Consider the following 21,173-nt stretch of genomic DNA (forward strand, 5'->3'; position numbering starts at 1 on the left):
TGCAAAGGGACCAGGACGACTGATCCGTGTAAAGGAAAGAATGAATGGGGCCATGTATCGTGAGATTTTGAGTGAAAACCTCCTTCCATCAGCAAGGGCATTGAAGATGAAACGTGGCTGGTTCTTTCAGCATGACAATGATCCCAAACACACCGCCCGGGCAACGAAGGAGTGGCTTCGTAAGAAGCATTTCAAGGTCCTGGAGTGGCCTAGCCAGTCTCCAGATCTCAACCCCATAGAAAATCTTTGGAGGGAGTTGAAAGTCCGTGTTGCCCAGCGACAGCCCCAAAACATCACTGCTCTAGAGGAGATCTGCATGGAGGAATGGGCCAAAATACCAGCAACAGTGTGTGAAAACCTTGTGAAGACATACAGAAAACGTTTGACCTGTGTCATTGCCAACAAAGGGTATATAACAAAGTATTGAGAAACTTTTGTTATTGACCAAATACTTATTTTCCACCATAATTTGCAAATAAATTCAATAAAAATCCTACAATGTGATTTTCTGGATTTTTTTTCCTCATTTTGTCTGTCATATTTGACGTGTACCTATGATGAAAATTACAGGCCTCTCTCATCTTTTTAAGTGGGAGAACTTGCACAATTGGTGGCTGACTAAATACTTTTTTCCCCCACTGTATATGAATAGAACAGGTGTGTACAGCAGTAGTTATATAGGATGAGCCTTGACTAGAATACAGTATATATATATGAAGTGGGTAAAACAGTATGTAAACATTATTAAAGTGACCAGTGTTCAATGACTATGTACATAGGGCAGCAGTGTTGAAGGTGCAGGGTTGAGTACCGGCTGGTAGTGTGATGTTGAGTTCTGTGTGTGCTGCTGCTGCTTGTCAGTGGAGAACAAGCTGTTTGAGTGATTGCTGTGGCTTGCCAAGGGAGCTCTGTGCCACTGGACAACTGTTTACATTCCTGCAGCTGGAATCTTTTCATGGATTAAGTAAATCTCAATGAATCATTAAACTGCCAATATTTTCATTTGCAATGCATTCCTCTACTGTCTCTGTCAATCAGCTTTTTATAAGAAATACCCTGAGGATGTGTGATATTAATTGATAGTCTTTCTCAGAAGGTCACACATACACACATGCATGACAACCATTACAAAATACACTGAGCATACAAAACATTAAGAACACCTGCTCTTTCCATGACATAGACTGATCAGGTGAATCCAAGTAAAAGCTATGATCCCTTATTGATGTCACTTGTTAAATCCACTTCAATCTGTTTAGATGAATGGGAGGAGACAGGTTAAAGAAGGATTTTTAAGTCTTGAGACATGGATTGTGTATGTGTGACATCAGAGGGTGATTGGGCAAGACAAAAGATTTAAGCCGCGCTTCTTAACACCCGCTCGCTTAACCCAGAAGCCAGCTGCACCAATGTGTCGGAGGATACACCGTTCAACTGACGACCGAAGTCAGCCTGCAGGTGCCCAGCCCGCCACAAGGAGTCGCTAGAGCACGATGAGCCAAGTAAAGCCCCCCCAGCCAAACCCTCCCCTAACCCGGACAACACTGGCCCAATTGTGCGCTGCCCTATGGGACTCCTGGTCACGGCCGGTAATGACACAGCCTGGGATCGAACCCCCGGTTGTAGTGACGCCACAACACTGCGATGCAGTGCCTTAGACCGCTGCGCCACTCAGGAGGCCCGATTTAAGTGCCTTTGAACAGGGTATGGTAGTAGGTGCACTGGTTTGTGTCAAGATCTGCAACGCTGCTGGGTTTTTCAACCTCAACAGTTTCCCGTGTGTATCAAGAATGGGCCACCACCCAAAGGACATCCAGACAACTTAACTAAACTATGGGAAGCATTGGAGTCAACATGGGCCAGCATCCCTGTGGAATGCTTTCTTGTAAAGTCCATGCCCTGATGAATTGAGGCTGTTCTGATTGCAAAAGGTGTTCCTAATGTTTGGTATACTCAGTGTACAAGTAGTAATGCAGCCAAGGAGGTAAATCAGTTTCTCTCATCTCTATCTGAACGTGCCTAGAGGAAGGACACACATATTTGCAGGTATCCATCACAGAATATGTAATTGAATAAGTTAAAGGCGCTTCTGAGCCTGTCTGCCTGCTTTATATAGCAAGCCATGGCCACATGACTCAATGTCTGTAGGAGTTAACCATTTTCGTAAACAGACGGTGTACTTAATAAGCTGGCCGGTGAGTGTATGTTCCACTGTACATCCATATGTAGAGTCTTTATCAATAAACATTCAATTACACACATCAAAGCATGTGAACCCCCTCAGCTGTTTTTCAGTCTTATCTGTTTACATTCTCCTCCTCTGACCCAAGGTCAAGGGCCATTCAGAAGAAGGGTTAGGGCTTAGAGGCATGCATTTAAGTGAATCACCCTGATAGAGACAGACACTGTGCAGGGCAGGACAGGGTAGGCGCTGACAATGTTCGTGCTCCAGACAGACAGACAGTGCATCTGGACAGAGCAGGTTAACCTGAATCTGGGGAAGTTTAAAGGCCCATCTATCAGCCCTGACAGTTATGGCTCCCTGTCCTCACATTTGTCTGTTATGTCTCTGACTGGTTCTGGGTTCTGCATAGGCTCTGTCATTAATGAAACAAATTATATATCACATTCAGATAGAGTCAACATCATTTATCCTATACGAGTCCTTTACTGAAAGAACTGGAATATGAGTATGCTTCTGACAGTGTCTAGCACTCAAGAAGCAGATTTACAGCAGATTTACAAACACTTTCTCCATCATCGTCTCGTTCCTGCATATGAGAATGTACTCTCTCCCAGTGACAGGCAACCATGCAGATTAGTTACAATCCCATACACAGGACATCACTAGAGGGTCCTCTGGGGAGAATAAAAAACTTTGTCCACCCAGAAATGCTCTGGAGCTCTGGTCTGGCCATGCCTTGGCAGGGACACAGTAGGCCTACAACAGTGGTCTTGTTTTCTGAGGAGGACACAGTGTCACAGAATGTTTGAGTAGACACCAGGCCAGAGCCCAGTAGAATCCTGTACCACTACGTTATCACCCAGGCCTGCACTCCCACGCTGGGTCCATTGCGGCACACCCACCCCACAATAGGACCATTGTCTCTGGGAGAGGAGGGCAGAGAGACGTCCATCCTGGATCCTGCTCAGACCAGCTCAGCTCTTTCATCCACAGTGTCACAGACTGGCCAAGAAGCAGCCCACGCACAAATCAAAGGGATCTCACATTGTTATAGGGCTCTGAGCGACAGCCGAGGAAAACATACAGGTACACCCAGGCTCTCAGTTCTAACAACTTAATGTGAGCCATGGGACGTACATACTGACATGACATTTACAGGGTGGCTCGCTGGGCTGGCTCTGTCTGCATCCACTCCACAGTGCCACTGTCAAGAAGACACACGGAGAGGACTATTAGAGCTGCATTCCTCCGAGAGCCAATTTAGAAAGCAGTGAGTCAGTGCCATCATGTCTTTCTGTTGATGCGTGTCAGGGCCTCACCAGTGTTATTGAGTGCTCCTCCCGGCTCTGAGAGGAGAGAGCAACACTGAGTGCTGTCACAGGGTGCCAAGTCACTGTTGTTTTCAGCAAATCAGAGGGTGTAGGCTGTGACATGCCTGTCATCTGGAACACATTACAGTTTGTGTTCCGCTCTCGGAGTCACGCGCACATTAAACAGGGCATTAACTTGTACTCAGGCTGCAGTAAAAGTGGTGGGGAAGTGAGGAAAATAGTCTCATCTGATTTACTCTGTATACTGCACAGTGCATGTACGGACCTGACCCTGTAGCCATAGATGCTAAGCTGGCTGTTTAGGCCTCTCAGGGTTTGCAATAAGGTTATTAAAAGGGCCTGCTGAATTTGCTGAGGTGGCCATGGAAATGTATACAGACTTAATTTATTTTGGACTGTCCTGTCACAACAAACAGTGATATTGGACGCCTGAGTCAAGATTAATATCCCACTGGAGAGATCCTTTTTGGGTCAACCATTATCATATTGACCTTTGACTATGCATTCCTGTTGAAATTAGCAACCTCCCCCAGGACAAAAATCCTTCTGTTGTCGTCCAACTTTAATATCTAGTAATAAACATTCTCTTACTGCAGTGTTCCATCCAATTAAAGCCTTAAACCCTTTCCCACCCTGGAGCTTTAATTAATTATAAATGTTCCTCAGTTTGTGTGCCCAAGTGATCTTCAGAGTCTAAAAACATGGCCCATGCTTGGTTTACATTTACCTTTACCAACCATGTTAAAAGCCAGTGTATCACTTGAATGCTGAGTCAGATCCTGGCCGCTAGCTATTTGTTATGTCCACCAGCCAAATTGATGTGAATTTCAGCTAGTTGTGGGGGAGGATGAGTGAGCAGTTGACCTGAGGACAGATCAAAAGCAGCTGCCTGATGTCTCCTGTACTTCCAGTTTGCCATCCAGTTTGCCACGAGTTCTGTTTGTGGTGGATACACATCAAGTAGTTCCATGTTGTGATGGCAACCTAAGAATGTAATACCCCAAACAGAGAGTCAGGTACGCCAGTGGACATCTGCTTCAGTTGCCCTGAAGGGAGAAATCTCATCTGCGCACGCTACTGAACCAGAGCCGTTTGAGAACTATAGAGACACCTTGACATTTTCCAGGTGGAATAAGAATACAATTATGGGAGGTTAAATCTGTTTTGTTTTACATCAGTGAAAAGCGGCCATTATTCATACCGTCTGGACAAGACAAAGGCTCGACTTAAAAGTACTGTTCCCAGAACAACCTTTCTTCACAGTAGCCTATTATGGGATTGAATGCGTAATTGAGGAGTGTAGGTTCGTTTGGACGGTCTGTGCGGTAAGCTGCTGTGGATTGTATAGATCCGTCAGTGTCCCAGACAGGGAGTTGCCAACTCTATCTGGACCATGTGATCCAGGAGTGGCTATGGAGGGACTGTCTGCTAGACAATGAGAAGATCAGACCAGCAGGTTGTAGCTAGCTCGGGATGTGTGGAATGGAAACCTAGCTGGTGGAATGTAGAACCCAGGCTTTTGTTTGATTCTGCTTCACTTTCTCTGGGGGATCAAAGCCAACTCCTGCTGAAATGGGGGTTGGCTGGTTGAAGTGATGCATTCTGGGACCACAGGGGGAGCTTTTCGCTGAAGCCCCTGAGGTAGAAAGCACCTGTTCTCGCTCTCTCCTCCCCGAGGACTTTCACTATGGTAATTGTAAATGTCTTGTGCCTAGCAAAACTTAAATTAGAGTATTCGCTCTCAATTAATCTGAGTTTATCTCTGCATCTATTCACTACTAATTCTGAGGTTCAGGGAGTGAGGGCATTATGTAGCTCATTGCCTGTAGGTTTGTCAACACTAGAGTTTTATGAGATACTGTACCTTGAAGAAGCATTGAGGCAAACAACTTGAACCACTAGTAAACCAAGTAATAAGACAGAGGAAATTTCCCTCATCGAACTATTGTTTTTCCTAGACTAAACGCTACTTTTATAAGAACGCCACAAAACAACTTTCACAGCCACAATAGAAGGTAATGATGTTTATCTCCACGGTTTGCTGTAGAGTCAACACAAACAGATATCAAGTTTATGTAACTTTACTATCTATAACCTGGGGCTTGGACATGAGACAAACAATCCATTCGGTTTCCTCAGTTGGTACTTTCTGCTTTTGCTCTCCAACCGTTTGTTTAATTTGTCTTTGCCATCTAATCAACTCCACATTCACCGTTTGAAAGTGACAACTAGGCAAACTCCTGATGGCAGCCATCATGCATTGTGTGTTATCCCAGCAGTATAATCACTGCGGATGGAAACCCTATGGCAGCCAAGACACCAACACAGACCAAACACAGCCCAACATGATGCTTCGGAATCTCTTGTGCTTAATTACCTCTTTGTAAAATAGAGAAACGTTTAGAGGTTTAATTTTGTACACTGCTGCGACATGTGAGTTTGCTACGCATTTATGGTCCTCTACTGCAGACTTGTAGAATCACTGTTGTCATTTCTGAAAAGTTGTATCAATGACACCGCTGGTTTATTGGACGGGCAGAGCCCGAGCAATTCCCCTTGACACGCTTTGGTTTTCCGATGTTAGTGTTTCTAAAACTTGTCTGTTGTGAACTACTTGAGGTCCTTGAAAGTTGGCTGCGACATGGTGTCAAGTGGAATAGTTTCTATCCTCTGAACCTCTTGACATGAAGGGGTTTTGTCCCGATCGGTTAAGAGGGACCACCGACAGCCAACAAAAAACTAAGATTCAAATCAATAATTCCCAACATTTTTAATGAAAGGATGTTATTAACATCCAGTCCAGATATGGTGTCAGAGTTAAGCTGATCGGCCTTTTCGTCACTAGCGCCTGACTATTTTTTATAGAACAGCTGACAAAGCGCTCTGCGTGGAATGAAGTCAGACGGGCCAGACCAATTAGGGCTACAATGTTAATTGACACGCTGTTTAGCGCTCTCTCTCTGTCTGAATGGGCATGTTTTTAGCATTCATGACTTCCTAGTGAGACTATAGGGAGCAGGACTTATCCAACAGGAACCCAAGGATTCATCCTTGTCTGTAATGAGTTCGGCACAAAGGAGCCTGAACGTCAGCTCAGAACTTCATTAGAGGGGCTTTTCCATAGAAGAATGGACGGCAACCGGGGCAAAAAGGGGCACTTGGAAACTAGATGGGGTTCCAGCCAGGGCTTTAACTCTGTTGCCAAGCTACACGTGTTTGCGGAAAATCTTTGTCATCTTCGGAATGCTTATGAAGCCCATATAAAAGTTAACTTCTCACTCATATCAAGGGTAAACAAATAAAAATAATAAATAACTTGCAAATGTGCACATAAACCCAATAGTTTCTCAGAGTTGGGTGTGGCAGTACTATTGATGTTCTCTTTAAGCTATGAGGAGAAAGTTATTCTATGGATAAACTGTGCATAACACATGTGTTCTAGATTCATGCTTTTTATCTTGTATCATGTTATATGAAATATGTAAATATGGTCCTAAATAACTTCAGACATGGTAAAATACTTGTCTGTGGTTATGCTAAGCTCAGCTTCTCATTATTTTCCCAGAAACTCGGACTGGATTTTAACGTCTCCTGCCTCGCCCAAGTCCTATACTTCTAATCATTTGGCTGAGTAGTGCCTTTCTAGTTGGTCACAGTTAATGAAAACGCCCGTTTGTGGTTATGTTGGCCAGCAGTGTGGTTGAGAGCAAGCAGAGAGGTTTGGGACTGTGCTTTACATAAACTGGGCCAAGAAAGCCCCAGCGCCCAGTGCCCATACCAGATCATATCCTGCAAACATCATACCGAAGACAAAGAAGATGGTTTGATTGGTCCAAATCGTTAGAAGTATATGACTTGGGCGAGGCAGGAGAAGTTCAATAGCGGACGGGTCTTTACAATCATATGACTGATAATGATTATGATGGCACTTAATCACATAAAAAAACGAATGAAAAATTAAACTATAGAAAGATTTTGCACCATAGAGTTGGGTGTGGCAGTACTATTGATGTTCTCTGTGAGCTATAAGGAGTGGCTCGATTGGCGGTCCATGCAGAGTCGAGGTCCACTCCAAAAAGCAAAAAATCTAAGAAATGCCATAAAAATAAAAAAAAGCTAATTGGAAAACAAAATCTGAGGTCTGATTTTTCATAGAAGAAACCTACAGTATTATGGTCATTTATGCTAACCAGCAACTTGTCAGGAAAGTCAGCAGCCCTCAACTTTTCCAACGATCCACTTAGGAAAAAAGCAATACGTAAACACGGGCACAAATTCGACTGGTTACATACAGTACATTCAAATGGAAAACATTACTCTAATGTATAGGGTAAACAGAGGTATACAGGAAATGGTTCCTGTCATAGAGAATCATGCCACATAACATTTATTAATACACAGGTGTTGGAGACCATTTATAAACATTGTTTGTGGACGCCAATGATTAGCAATAGCCTAAGTCTACAGTACGTCTACAGTAAAATACTGTAGATACCTGTATCTATAAAAGGGCATTTCCTCTCAACAGAAGGATGAAAGTGTCCATCCAGACAGCCTAGCGGAGTTGAAGGTCCAATAATATGCCATTTAGCAGACGCTTTTATCCAAAGCGACTTACAGTCATACGTGCATACATTTTTGTGTATGGGTGGTCCCGGGGATGGAACCCACTACCTTGGCGTTACAAGCGCCGTGCTCTACCAGCTGAGCTACAGAGGACCACAGAAATGTCCTTGACGTTATGTTAGCCGATTTAGAAGTTCTACTTCTCCAATGGCAATATAATTATTCTGTGATATCATTTCTGATCAGTTTTTATGAGAGATGTTGCCGCTTTCGTTTGTTTCCTGCAGTTTCAATTAACGAGTTCCATTACAAAGGGTACCCGGTTTTTGTTCACTTTCTCGTTTTAAAACATGGTACAATAACCCCTCAATCCAAGAATAGGGATCGCTAAATATAACAAAACTCTGATTGGGAAAAGCAGATACAGTGAGGGAAAAAAGTATTTGATCCCCTGCTGATTTTGTACGTTTGCCCACTGACAAAGAAATGATCAGTCTATAATTTTAATGGTAGGTTTATTTGAACAGTGAGAGACAAAATAACAACAAAAAAATCCAGAAAAACGCATGTAAAAAATGTTATGAATTGATTTGCATTTTAATGAGGGAAATAAGTATTTGACCGCTCTGCAAAACATGACTTAGTACTTGGTGGCAAAACCCTTGTTGGCAATCACAGAGGTCAGACGTTTCTTGTAGTTGGCCACCAGGTTTGCACACATCTCAGGAGGAATTTTGTCCCACTCCTCTTTGCAGATCTTCTCCAAGTCATTAAGGTTTTGAGGCTGACGTTTGGCAACTCGAACCTTCAGCTCCCTCCACAGATTTTCTATGGGATTAAGGTCTGGAGACTGGCTAGGCCACTCCAGGACCTTAATGTGCTTCTTCTTGAGCCACTCCTTTGTTGCCTTGGCCGTGTGTTTTGGGTCATTGTCATGCTGGAATACCCATCCACGACCCATTTTCAATGCCCTGGCTGAGGGAAGGAGGTTCTCACCCAAGATTTGATGGTACATGGAGCCGTCCATCGTCCCTTTGATGCGGTGAAGTTGTCCTGTCCCCTTAGCAGAAAAACACCCCCAATGCATAATGTTTCCACCTCCATGTTTGACGGTGGGGATGGTGTTCTTGGGGTCATAGGCAGCATTCCTCCTCCTCCAAACACGGCGAGTTGAGTTGATGCCAAAGAGCTCAATTTTGGTCTCATCTGCCCACAACACTTTCACCCAGTTCTCTTCTGAATCATTCAGATGTTCATTGGTAAACGTCAGACGGGCCTGTATATGTGCTTTCTTGAGCAGGGGGACCTTGCTGGCGCTGCAGGATTTCAGTCCTTCACGGCGTAGTATGTTACCAATTGTTTTCTTGGTGACTATGGTCCCAGCTGCCTTGAGATCATTGACAAGATCCTCCCGTGTAGTTATGGACTGTTTCCTCACCGTTCTCATGATCATTGCAACTCCACGAGGTGAGATCTTGCATGGAGGCCCAGGCTGAGGGAGATTGACAGTTCTTTTGTGTTTCTTCCATTTGCGAATAATCGCACCAACTGTTGTCACCTTCTCACCAAGCTGCTTGCCGATGGTCTTGTAGCCCATTCCAGCCTTGTGTAGGTCTACAATCTTGTCCCTGACATCCTTGGAGAGCTCTTTGGTCTTGGCCATGGTGGAGAGTTTGGAATCTGATTGATTGATTGCTTCTGTGGACAGGTGTCTTTTATACAGGTAACAAACTGAGATTAGGAGCACTCCCTTTAAGAGTGTGCTCCTAATCTCAGCTCGTTACCTGTATAAAATACACCTGGGAGCCAGAAATCTTTCTGATTGAGAGGGGGTCAAATACTTATTTCCCTCATTAAAATGCAAATCAATTTATAACATTTTTGACATGCGTTTTTCTGAATTTTTTTGTTGTTATTCTGTCTCTCACTGTTCAAATAAACCTACCATTAAAATTATAGACTGATCATTTCTTTGTCAGGGGGCAAACGTACAGCAGGGGATCAAATACTTTTTTCCCTCACTGTAGCTAGACAATGGTATCAGTGAACAGACCAGATGATTCCGTCTACTCAGATCCTGACTCCTCCTATGCTTGATCTTGATCTCTTGAAACTGCTTAGGCATAAAAACCAATATCAGCTCTGATCTGACTGCATCAGGACATTCCTTATAAAGTAGTCTCAGAGCATGTTAACCTGGTGCTGAGCCTGTAGAACTAAATCAAGTCACCATCGTTCCAACTAATAACCATCTGGGGAGAAGTGGCTGTGAGGCTGTCATGACTCATGACAGAGCAGAAAGGTTTTCCTGTTGAATGCTCTCTCACAGCAGTGTCTCTCTGTTGAACTATTTACACAGATGGATGAGGTTTAGTTAATGGAACTGGGCTTGCACAACATTAAAACACGCCCAATGATGCTCTTTTAAATCTCTTAGATTTCTAACGTATGCCAGACAGGCCTATGGAAAATGTCGGCCTACAGCTTTAAAAAATGTGTTGCTCTCAAACTAGGGATTCGGTGGCTAAATGAGGTAAGTAAAAAAGTGATTATTTAATTTAATTATGAGTGTAAAAACTATATATACACATTGACACACCGAGCACAAAACGGGAGGTAAAATACCGACGTAGTTTGGCCAAATTCGCGAACATAACATGTCTTGTCACATAGAAATGAGGTGAACAAAACATCAAGAGGACTTTAAGCACTTCAATCAATGTGATGACTTTGAATCAACGTGGAAAACTGATTGGATTTGCAAAAAGTACTGAACTTAAGGGCATTTCGTCTTTTAACCTAAATCCAATGACATGGTGACATTTTTTGTTGATTTCACGTTGACTTCACGTTAGTTGGAAACTCAACCAAATGTAAATCAAAACTACATGTTGAACTGACGTCTGTGCCCAGTGGGTTATGACTGTATTAAGGAATAGGCAACTAGTCGGCCTTCAAAACAATAAATGATCTGAACAGGTATATCTGGTTTATTTAATATGTAGAGAGACTGTCCAGGTGACCTGTAGGCATTTGGAACAGGACTACGCAGGAAAAGGTTTGGGGAGCGGTTATTACCAGCAAATCCTGGTGTTTTCATGCTTTGAAACATGAACCCACTGTAAAGGGGTAATAGCTCCCAAAGCCTGAAGCTTAACTAGGCACCACTTGATTATGATTCATATGGTCCATTTATACAGACTAATGTAGCCTAGCTAAAAAAAACATGTTTAAAGCAGCTGCAATTTGTTTAGCTATTGAAATTGAAAAACTCTAACATGACACATTAGTTATGTACCTGGAATAGGAACCTGCCTCTCTTCACTCTCAGTTGTTGACATTAGAAAAGCATGAATTCTCTCAGTGACATCCTCCTTCAAATTTATCCCACATACAGTTTTTGGGTTGACATTTAATTTAATTTTTTGTAGCCTTTTTCCTCTTGACTGCACCGGTCTCTTCCCATCTAGAAACATTGGTCAAACAAGTACTTTTCCTCATAAACATGGAGGATCAAAAGTGAGGTTGTTAAACTCACTGGAACACTCTCAGGAACACTGGTAAACCATATCAGGCAGCTGAGAGAGCCAGACTCAATCAGGGAAGTCCCCACTGGGAGTTCTCTTTAAACTGGATACTAAATACTAGCTGGGTCACTCACTTCTCATATACTCTCAACATCATGTGCTAAGGTCGAGTAGCCATAGAACATGGAGTGCTTCGGTTTTACTGCTCTGCTAAGCTGAACTCTACTGAGATTTTAGACTGTTATACAGTATCTCTATTCTCTCCATTTGTCCCTCCTTACTGTCCTCTGCACTTCCATTCCATCTCAATTCCTGAGGAGGAGGGTGATAGTTATTGTGATTGTCTGAGTAATGTGTAGTTATACTAATCCTACTAAGTAGCAGATTACTTTGATTGTATATAAACTGTTCAACTGTTTAACAGCTGCAAAAGCCATTCGGAGTCAGTGTGCAGTGGACAGAGGTATAGCAACAGAGTTGGTAGCGACTACAGGGTTCAGATCTGTATTCATGCCGTGCCTTCTCTGACCTTACAGAACTGTGATCTCTCAGCATGGGTCAACGAGTACATCTGAATGACATGAAATATGGAGTGATATGACCCCTCTCTCTTACAGTATCTATCTAAAAACATGGATTAAAGGTTCAGATGTCAGGTCTGGATATTTGTGCTGGCTAGGAGTTTGAAGCAGAGCCCTGCCCAGGTCATATAGGGAGACCTCATAAATATTCACATATCAACGCAAAGCATATATGAATGAAAAGCAAATGTGGATTAAAAAGTGGACTGGGTGTTGGTTCGTGTTCACACTGGAAACTTGGCAGGGTCCCTATGAAATTTCCCCCTCCACAGCGGTCCTCATGTTATGTTAGTCTCATTCAGCCTCTAATGATCCACATTTTATTTTATAGGGACTATCTGAAAGCTCTGTTTGATTACTTTTTTAATTAGCTTTACGCTAAACCATAAATGACTAAATACCTACATGACAGTGTTAGTCTCATACAATTTTCAGCCTCCTTTTCAAATGATGTCACTGGTATTGCATGTCGATCCCAATAATGCTGTTGGCAATGCCTTTGCCTATATCAACCTATAGAACTGCAGTTATTATGGTCCTGATGGAAGGAGTTGGAAAGACCTGTGTCAAATGACATAGAGATTACACAGAGTTTATCCATCCAGATTCCCGCTGTTCACCAACCCAACTTTCCCTCTTTACTAATAATGCAAAGGTGTGATTTCTAGGGAAACACTGCAGGGTTTCACTGGGCTATAGAGCTAGTATCTACCAGTGAAACATTATTAATTTGTCAGCCACGGCTACCAAGAGTCTGATTCTTCTCAGATGCTTTGGATCTTTCAAAATCAATCAAAAAACAAAAATGGTGGGTGCTTATATTTGTCCTCTTTCACACATGTACAAGCGTGTAATTTATACGCATGTGGGAATTGGAAATGTGTTTTTTGCATATCCCACTCTTCCTGAGACAGCTAGTGTTAATCAATCTAGGCAACAACGGTATAATTCAAAATCAGTGTAAACGACAACAAAAACCTTTTCCATTAATCCAACTTCAAACTTTCCACAGTTTTGCATTCATCCCACCAGAGTGGTCATTCGTTTTGAAAGACCTGTCAAAACAGTGACTTCACATCACTCCCCTGTTCAAGCCCCTTTCTGTTAGTCCTGCTGCTCATGTCTACCTAAAGCACCAAGGTGTTGCCCACGTCTGATATATCAGCACCACAGGTCACCAGGGCACTGGTTCTAACCCTGACAAGTCACGTTATAGACATCCCTCCACAGACACACACAGATTCAGACCTGGAGGAGAGGAGAGGCTCTGGGCTTGTCAGGAGAGTCGTTCCGTATCATTTCAGCAAGCCATGACAGATTAAAATGACCAATTTGGCTGCAATCAATTCAATTAATTTCTCAGAGATCAAATTATATTTCAACAAAATAATGTTTCAGGAATGCTAATCTTATCTGTTTCTAACTACAGAAACAATTTCAGCACAATCTGAGATGGTGGGTGTCGAAATCGTCTTTATTTTATTTTTTGAGGTGGAATGACCCAGGACTGATTAATGACACTGCTTCCGAGGCTTGGCTAAAGACTGTGGAGCGCTGCATTACCTGACGACACAGCTTTCAGGAGAGGGAAGAAAGGGCCTCAGACGCCAGGCAGAACCATGGGCGAGCCCTCAACCTCCTGAAGAGAGGAACGTGCTGATGGGAGTCCATCGTCTCACACACAACACACAAAACACACACACGTGGAGCCTGTGAGAGACAAGATGGCCCCGGTGGAGCCCTGAGAGTCCCTCCGGGGGCCGTGGAGTATGGGAAACATGTTCCTGTCAGTCCCTGCATGCCAAATCCATCCGCATGCCTCTCTTTCTCCACACCGTCACAGACGTAATGCACTCAAGTAGGTACATGACAGAGAAATACCATAGGGAAGGATAGACCTCTTTCAGCAATATCACTTTTAAAGATGAGGATTACAGTATGTCCCAGGTACCGAGAGCCATAACCGTAGTCGTATGTCACGGTTGGTTACTTAAGAAAAATGTATTGCTCTAAGAAAGCCACCGGTTGCTACTACTGTATATTATTATCATTATTGTTACTGTATATCCTGATATTAACTGCTAATGCCATTGGTTGGGAAGACAGCCTGTCGACAATCAAAGCGCAAGTCTCAGTTTGATTTTTACCAAGAGCAGCTTTTCCTACTGCTTTCATTGGTCTCAAGCTACTATTTCCAAATGTCCATAGAAATGGCTTTTCTCAAATTACCCAGTGTGTCTCTTAATCTATCTACTGAATGAGTCACTTAAATTTAATATGGAGTAGAATTGCAAAGCACAATCCTTATGTATTACCTAAGACAGACTAACTGTTTTAATGTGGCAGTAGCCATACATTTTCCCATTCATTCTTAATCTTGTGGGATCACTGATGTCATTTGTTGCAAACAGCTGAAGACCAGAGTTCTCAAGAGAAGTCAGATGGACTAAAAATTTGGAATTTCAGTTGAAGAACTTGAGAACTGAACACGTCAACTCATTTTGTTTTTCAATTAAAGTCACCCAGAATACCTGCTTCAGTATACATCAATGAGTTCAATCACATTTGATCCTACAAGGAAAAATGTAAAGGATAGCATTATAACATACACCATTCACCTCTTGGGAACTAGAATAACATCGACAGTGTCCAATATAGTATTTGATCTTATTTTTTACTCAACTACCCAGATAGGGTCAATGTGGTTTGTTTATATAAACTAACTAAGAGCCAGTTTAGCAACAACATGCTTTGTAACTCAAGTGATTTGACTTACCTGCTAAACAGAGGCCAAAGATGCTCAGGAGTACCAGGATGTATAGAGACACGATAGCATACTTGATGGCAGACAGGGAGTTCAGGTGGCTGCAGCAATTGTCTGACTTTCTTCTCCTCTTGGCAGAGCAGGCTGAAAAGAAAACATCTCTTTAGAAATGGACGACAAAGACGGATATAAGGGCTCTTAGAGGAGGTCTGAAGTGAGGGGCCAGGAGGATAAAAGAAGTTGGATGAAATTAGGATAAAATGTCATGAGGTGATTAAAAAGGTCCTACATTAAAATGCATGCCTGACTGTAGACTGAATGACTTGTTCCATTGTTGCTGTCAGTTACAATATGAGCATCTCTCATACCATAGGACAACTTTATGAGTGTTAAAAATCCCCCCAAATTATTGTATTATTGCTCTATTAGTACTGACGTAATGAGTTGGAGGCCTTGATTCTCCACTGGGCTGATATTGTAGTGAGCATGAGTCTGCAAGTCTGGCATTTGGCCTCGAGATCTATTGGCCACTGCTGCACCACCATACATCACAGGGCCACACAGATACAGAATATTATAAACTGGATGGTTTGAGCGCTGAACGCTGATTAGCTGACAGACGGGTATGACAAAACCACGGGTATGACAAAACATTTATTTTTACTGCTCTAATTACACTGGTAACCAGTTTATAATAGCGATAAGACATCTCAGGGGTTTGTGGTATATGGCCAATATACCACACCCCCTCGTGCCTTATTGCTTAAATATATACAACCAGTCATTAAACACTTAATGCACTGTCCAGGTCAAACGGATTCAGTGGAATTCATTTTGATAAAACTGTCATTGTGGCATTCCAGTTGGAAGTGTGTGCGTCATGTGTGCGTGTGAGCAAGCAAGGATTACTGTTGTTGCTGCAGAGGGAACATTCAGTGCTGGTCAAATAGACCCCAAAAATGGTGACAGAAGACATCATTAGTCAGGCTAAGAAGATTTCAGTCTAATAGGAATTTGATATCAATTCCAAAGTGTATTATGCTATTAGGTCATGAAGCACATTGTCTTATTTCGAGGAGACATAAGCCCTGAGAGAGACCAAGGGGAAAGTATTACACACTTTGATTTGATGTTCCCCTGGTAACTCATCCCTGCCACAAAACTAAAAATGACTTGTTTTTAGAAACAGGCTGAAACATGGTTCTTCTATGGTCCTTTGCTCTTTTTTTCCCCCTTTCTCTCTGTGGAGCATATAGCTCTGAAGTCACAGAGGAGCCTGCTCTAGAAGACAAGGCCCTCAGCCTATATCCATAAACAGTCTTGTGCCTGCTCTGCAGCATGGTTTCAATTGTAGTAAGACTGGTGATGTCATGTCAGTGGAGACAGGCACTGGATCTATGCTGCACACATGCTGTGGCTGCTGGGATTATGTGTGAACAATAACCTTGCATATAAAGTACCTTTTCTTAAGGCTAAATAAAACACAGCTGTTTAAATGAGTCAAATATATGGAATGTATTGAAATGTAGCCGTGCAGACGTGAACCTCAATGATACAAATACTAAGCATTTGTTTGTTGAAATGTGCCTTTTTGAATGTTAGTGTAAAGACATAAAAGAGCAAGACTTAAAACACATTTACATTTTGGAAGGTATGTATGCTGGTTATGTAAAGGGTGACTCATTTGACATTTTTATAGGGACAGTGCACATGAATCAACGTTTCAGTAAAAGTGCCGGTTTTAGCCAGCCGTTTAATTTTCAACCGCAGTCCCTGGGCAGGTTATTAAAAACAATTACAATACAGTCAAACAATGAGCAGTGAGCAACATGCAGAGCAACATAGGACAAGCAACACGTAGCATGCAGACAGAGCAATAGCACAACAGAAAGAGAAACACCTAAATAAAAATGTTCCACAGAAAAACACTGGTGTTTACACTTTATGGCATCATGTGGATCATATATCCTACCATACACCCCAAGTATTTACCACATATACTGTACATTACAATATTTACTTATCTTAGACATTCATAGGGGTCAATAAAGTCTAAACACAAGCTGACATCAGGCAGAGAGAGACTGAATATGTATAGAGGAAGTGGAGCAGAACAGCTTCTACTTAAAAAACAAATCCTGCAACATTAAGACATATAAACTGTAATACGTTGGACACAACACCAAAGACCACAAGTTAATATGGCAGTATGTGGCTGCATGTTCAGCCTGACTTTTTTAATAGGGGGTGTGATGGCAACAATATCCTTGAGTGTTTACAGTGTGTATGCTTGGCAGGTTTAGGGACAAATTAGTTGACTTGTGCAAGAAGAGGCCAACTGAATTTGGACCATTTCACTGTTAAGGTTTGTTAAGCCTTTCCCACCAGTGTGGCATGCCGGAGGTCATAACTTGTGAACACTGTAAAGTAGATTTTTTCCCGCAACACCTGTCCAAGCCCAAGACCCTCACACATTAACACACACAATATACTGTCAGCACAGTGCTTTTTCACCGCTCGCTGGGTGAGAGAACTCTGCAGTCCCCAGGAGGGTTGGGGGACAGGAGTCAGATTTCCTATATTTATTTTGCAGTTACAAGCATATCCTCTAAAAAGGGCATGACTAAGTCGGGTCAAAGGGACTCTGCTTGCATCCCTTCATGAGCTGAAATATGAGCACATCACATATGGAGGCACTAAATGAATTCTTACATCAATGGCAGAATTCAAAGAGGATTCTAATATGCTGTGATTATAGGGCTGTGGGCCCATGTGTGAAAGTTCAAGGGGCAAGGATTTATACAGTACATAAGGGAAACTGCTTCTTTACCGTCTTCACACAGGTTGAGCTTTGATAGGTTCCTGCCATCGTAGCCCTCCTCATAGAAGGATCCGTTCTCCCTCTCTTCATATGTACTCAGGTACATGGCCTTATTCTCCATTCAGGAACTGTCGGGATGACAAAACAGATGATTTCCATGCAACCAAAGCAATATGCAAGACAACAATAAAAAGCTCTGTGTATGCATGTACTTTCATAGTCATTCATGGCACAGAGAATGACAGCCGAAATGTAATTTAAAGCACGTGAGCTTCATCATCTTGACAAGCTGATTCTAACCCCTCTGGACAAGATGATGTATCCCCTTCAGAAATGCTTGTCTTTGTCATACAATAGCAGACACCAGACTAACCACACTACCTTCCAGTGTAACTACAGCTATTACAATCAGGCTGTAATGGTCTGGCAGTCCATAGCAGCTCAGGAGCACTAAAGAGACCAGACCACCGTTCTATTCTGCTTGCCTATTTTAGATTTTGTGTGCCACTGCCATGCCCCCCCCCCTTTGCCTTGTTGTTCTGATTATGAACTACTTGGATGACGTCACTCTTTGGTTAAGGGGAGAAAACGACGAATGCACAACGAATGCACTCCAGATTGCATGAATAGATGAAATGTTCCAGTAAAACTTCTGGCAGGCCAAAGCTGACTTATTACGTTCTATTAAGCTCTATTTCTCCCCACTCTTGTTTCTAACATTGAGTCTGTGTGATCTGTCTCTTATGAGCTATGGCTGAGTGTCAATTTAAAATCTCAAGTTTTAAATCATCACCAGACCGCTAATGTAGCTGGCTGTCAGTGTCAAGGCATTTGTTAAGTTGAAGTTGAAGTGTGGATGTAGGGCCGTTGGTCGAGCACTGTACCTGTCTCTCAGACTACTACACATTATTCAAGAGGGAAAAGCTCCACAAGTATCCTTACCAATCTATTACCTTGTTATCTTCTCAGCATGGGATACAAAACCAAAGTCGTAACTTTTGTCTCTAAAGCAAACAGCAGAGACTCTAAAACATATTGCAAGTGGCATGGGTTGAATTATAATAATCAATGACAAGAATGTAGAGGGTTCAAAGCCTCCTGTGCTGCCATCTAGTGCCATAAATCTCTATGAGAGAGAGAGAGAGAGAGAGAGAGAGAGAGAGAGAGAGAGAGAGAGAGAGAGAGAGAGAGAGAGAGAGAGAGAGAGAGAGAGAGAGAGAGAGAGAGAGAGAGAGAGAGAGAGAGAGAGAGAGAGAGAGAGCAAGCAAACATTCCCATCTGAACAGCTGAGAGAGAGAGAAGCTCCCCCACATTCCTGGGCCACACCAGAACCTCATAAAATATTCTAATAATCCACTAGATTTGGGAGAAACCTGCATGTACATTTAAAGTATGCTATGGCTGAGAAAACAGTGTCGTTTGGACTTTAGTGGGGAGTAGGTCATTAATAACTCTGTAATAGAGAACAGATAGTGAATACAGAGATGGATGTGGGACTGTTGAACAGAGTCATTAAAAAGAGATCAATCTGGCCTTTTTCATTACGCAGAGGGAGTGTCAGTTGACATTTTTGGGTAGGGGGCAGACAGCCATTACCGAACCAGGCTGCTAGGAAACCTGTATGCTAACACCGTCACTGCTCATTGTTACCCCATGCAGGACTCAGAGAATGTACATCCCTTCCAATGCCCAGGCAGCCATCCAGCCTACTTTCACATATCTGTGTGTTTTTCCCCAGAGGCAGGGCAGTGATAGGTTATAATAATATAATATAATATGCCATTTAGTCCCACCATGGTATATTTCCTTTGCAATTGGAAGCTATAGAACAACTCCTCCATGATATTGCTCTACCTGGCAATGAGTGAGCCTTGTGATGTCTCCTCAAAAACAGGAACAAACCCGTGAGCATGTCCAATCTCCATGAGGTCATTCTGTATCATGAAAAATAAAGTCCTTATGGGCAAAGGGAGAAGACAGAGCTCTCCATCCATCATTGTGACAAAAAAAAGCAACACTGTGGGCTATGACTATGCCATAGTAATATTTGCCTTCTCTCTGCCAGCCAGGGAGGTCTGAAAACCTGCACACATGGATAGTGATGGAATCTAAAGGAGATAAAACAATTAAAATGTCCAATGGCCCCGGGTGCACCTCACAGCTGATTGGCCTCTCTCTGCGGAGTGCACGAGGTCAGCAGTGCGTGTGGTCTCAGAGGTCTCACATGAGCGGAAACTTTTATAGAGACATCCCCTGTCCATCCGTCCGTGTGGAATTAACCCATTTCTCAGTTAATTAAAGGCGCGGACACTTCACCCATGAGTGCAGAACTATAAAACAAAAAACGTTCAGTGGTTTTGATGTGCATTTTCTTGGCATGAAGTCAACGAGGAACACAGACCCATTCGTTTTTGGATACCAGACCACAGGTGTAAAATTACGTGGCCATACAATAATGTAATTCAGTTGTCATGAGGAGGCTCCAAGTGAATTTCATAGAACAGAATTGTCTCTTTTATTTTTTTTGCAATTTCAAAGTCATGATGCAAAAATACTGAAAATAATTTATCAATGGACATAAATGAATGTAAAAAGGTCTGCAGGGATAAATGCATTTCAGGTTCACTCTGTTGATGTCTTCAAATAACACATAGAACAGGTGTCACAATTACACTACAGAAATTGATGCAACATTTCGAAAGGTTTGTCACTCACCTTGTCAATGTTGTGACTAAAAAGTATTACAGATGCAAATCTCAAAATTCAGCCTAAAAAGGGTGAATGTTTTCCCAATGACATGACTCAATAAACGTTTCCTCTCAACATAAGACAATTCACTGAAGTCGCTCTCAGCAGATAGGCTAGATAAACGCAGCGTGGAGATCCGTGCACCATCCAGTCTGTGATGCTTGGGTGAATTAATCCCAGTTTAAAAGTTGTAGTGGAGGCATGGAGACTACGATGTGACGAATACCGCTGCCTGGACAACTCTGATTAGATGCGTTCCTATCTCATTCTATATAGTATCTCGTTTCTCTATTTATGCGCCTGGGGCAGGGTCCAGTATAAAAACTTTTATACACATTTCTGAACAAATGCGCCCTCCTCTGGGCATTTATTAAGCATGGCCATTAGGCTTACAGAGAAGGCGCACTGTATCTCTACAGATCTTATACAAAGACTACCGTCCGATCCTAATTCCTCATAAGATACATACATTATAGATAGGTCTATATTTTCAGAGAAAAAGTATTAACTATTCTTAATCTAAAGTAATTATTATTCAGGCAAGTCTGCAAAGATATTAGAATAGACTAATGTTAATGTCTTTAGGCATATTTTGTAAACATGACTCTGTAGGCCCAGTATATAAATAGCCTATATAAAGCATGTTCGTC

General features: G+C 42.5%; 1 protein-coding gene across 1 annotated transcript in view; it reads right to left on the reverse strand.

The window, feature by feature from the left end:
- LOC121548926 (scavenger receptor class A member 5) overlaps positions 1-20,794 on the reverse strand; it is a 54,780-nt gene extending 33,986 nt beyond the window's left edge. The window contains exons 1-3 of the mRNA XM_041860599.2: positions 20,491-20,794; positions 17,785-17,903; positions 14,967-15,098 (exon numbers count right to left, since the gene is read on the reverse strand). Of these exons, the coding sequence (XP_041716533.1) occupies positions 14,967-15,098; positions 17,785-17,896 (244 nt within the window). The 5' untranslated portion in view covers positions 17,897-17,903; positions 20,491-20,794. The remainder of the gene's footprint in view (positions 1-14,966; positions 15,099-17,784; positions 17,904-20,490) is intronic.
- Between the last annotated feature and the right edge of the window lie 379 nt (positions 20,795-21,173).

This window comes from Coregonus clupeaformis, chromosome 33 (genome assembly GCF_020615455.1).
Source record: "Coregonus clupeaformis isolate EN_2021a chromosome 33, ASM2061545v1, whole genome shotgun sequence".
Lineage (NCBI taxonomy): Eukaryota > Metazoa > Chordata > Actinopteri > Salmoniformes > Salmonidae > Coregonus > Coregonus clupeaformis.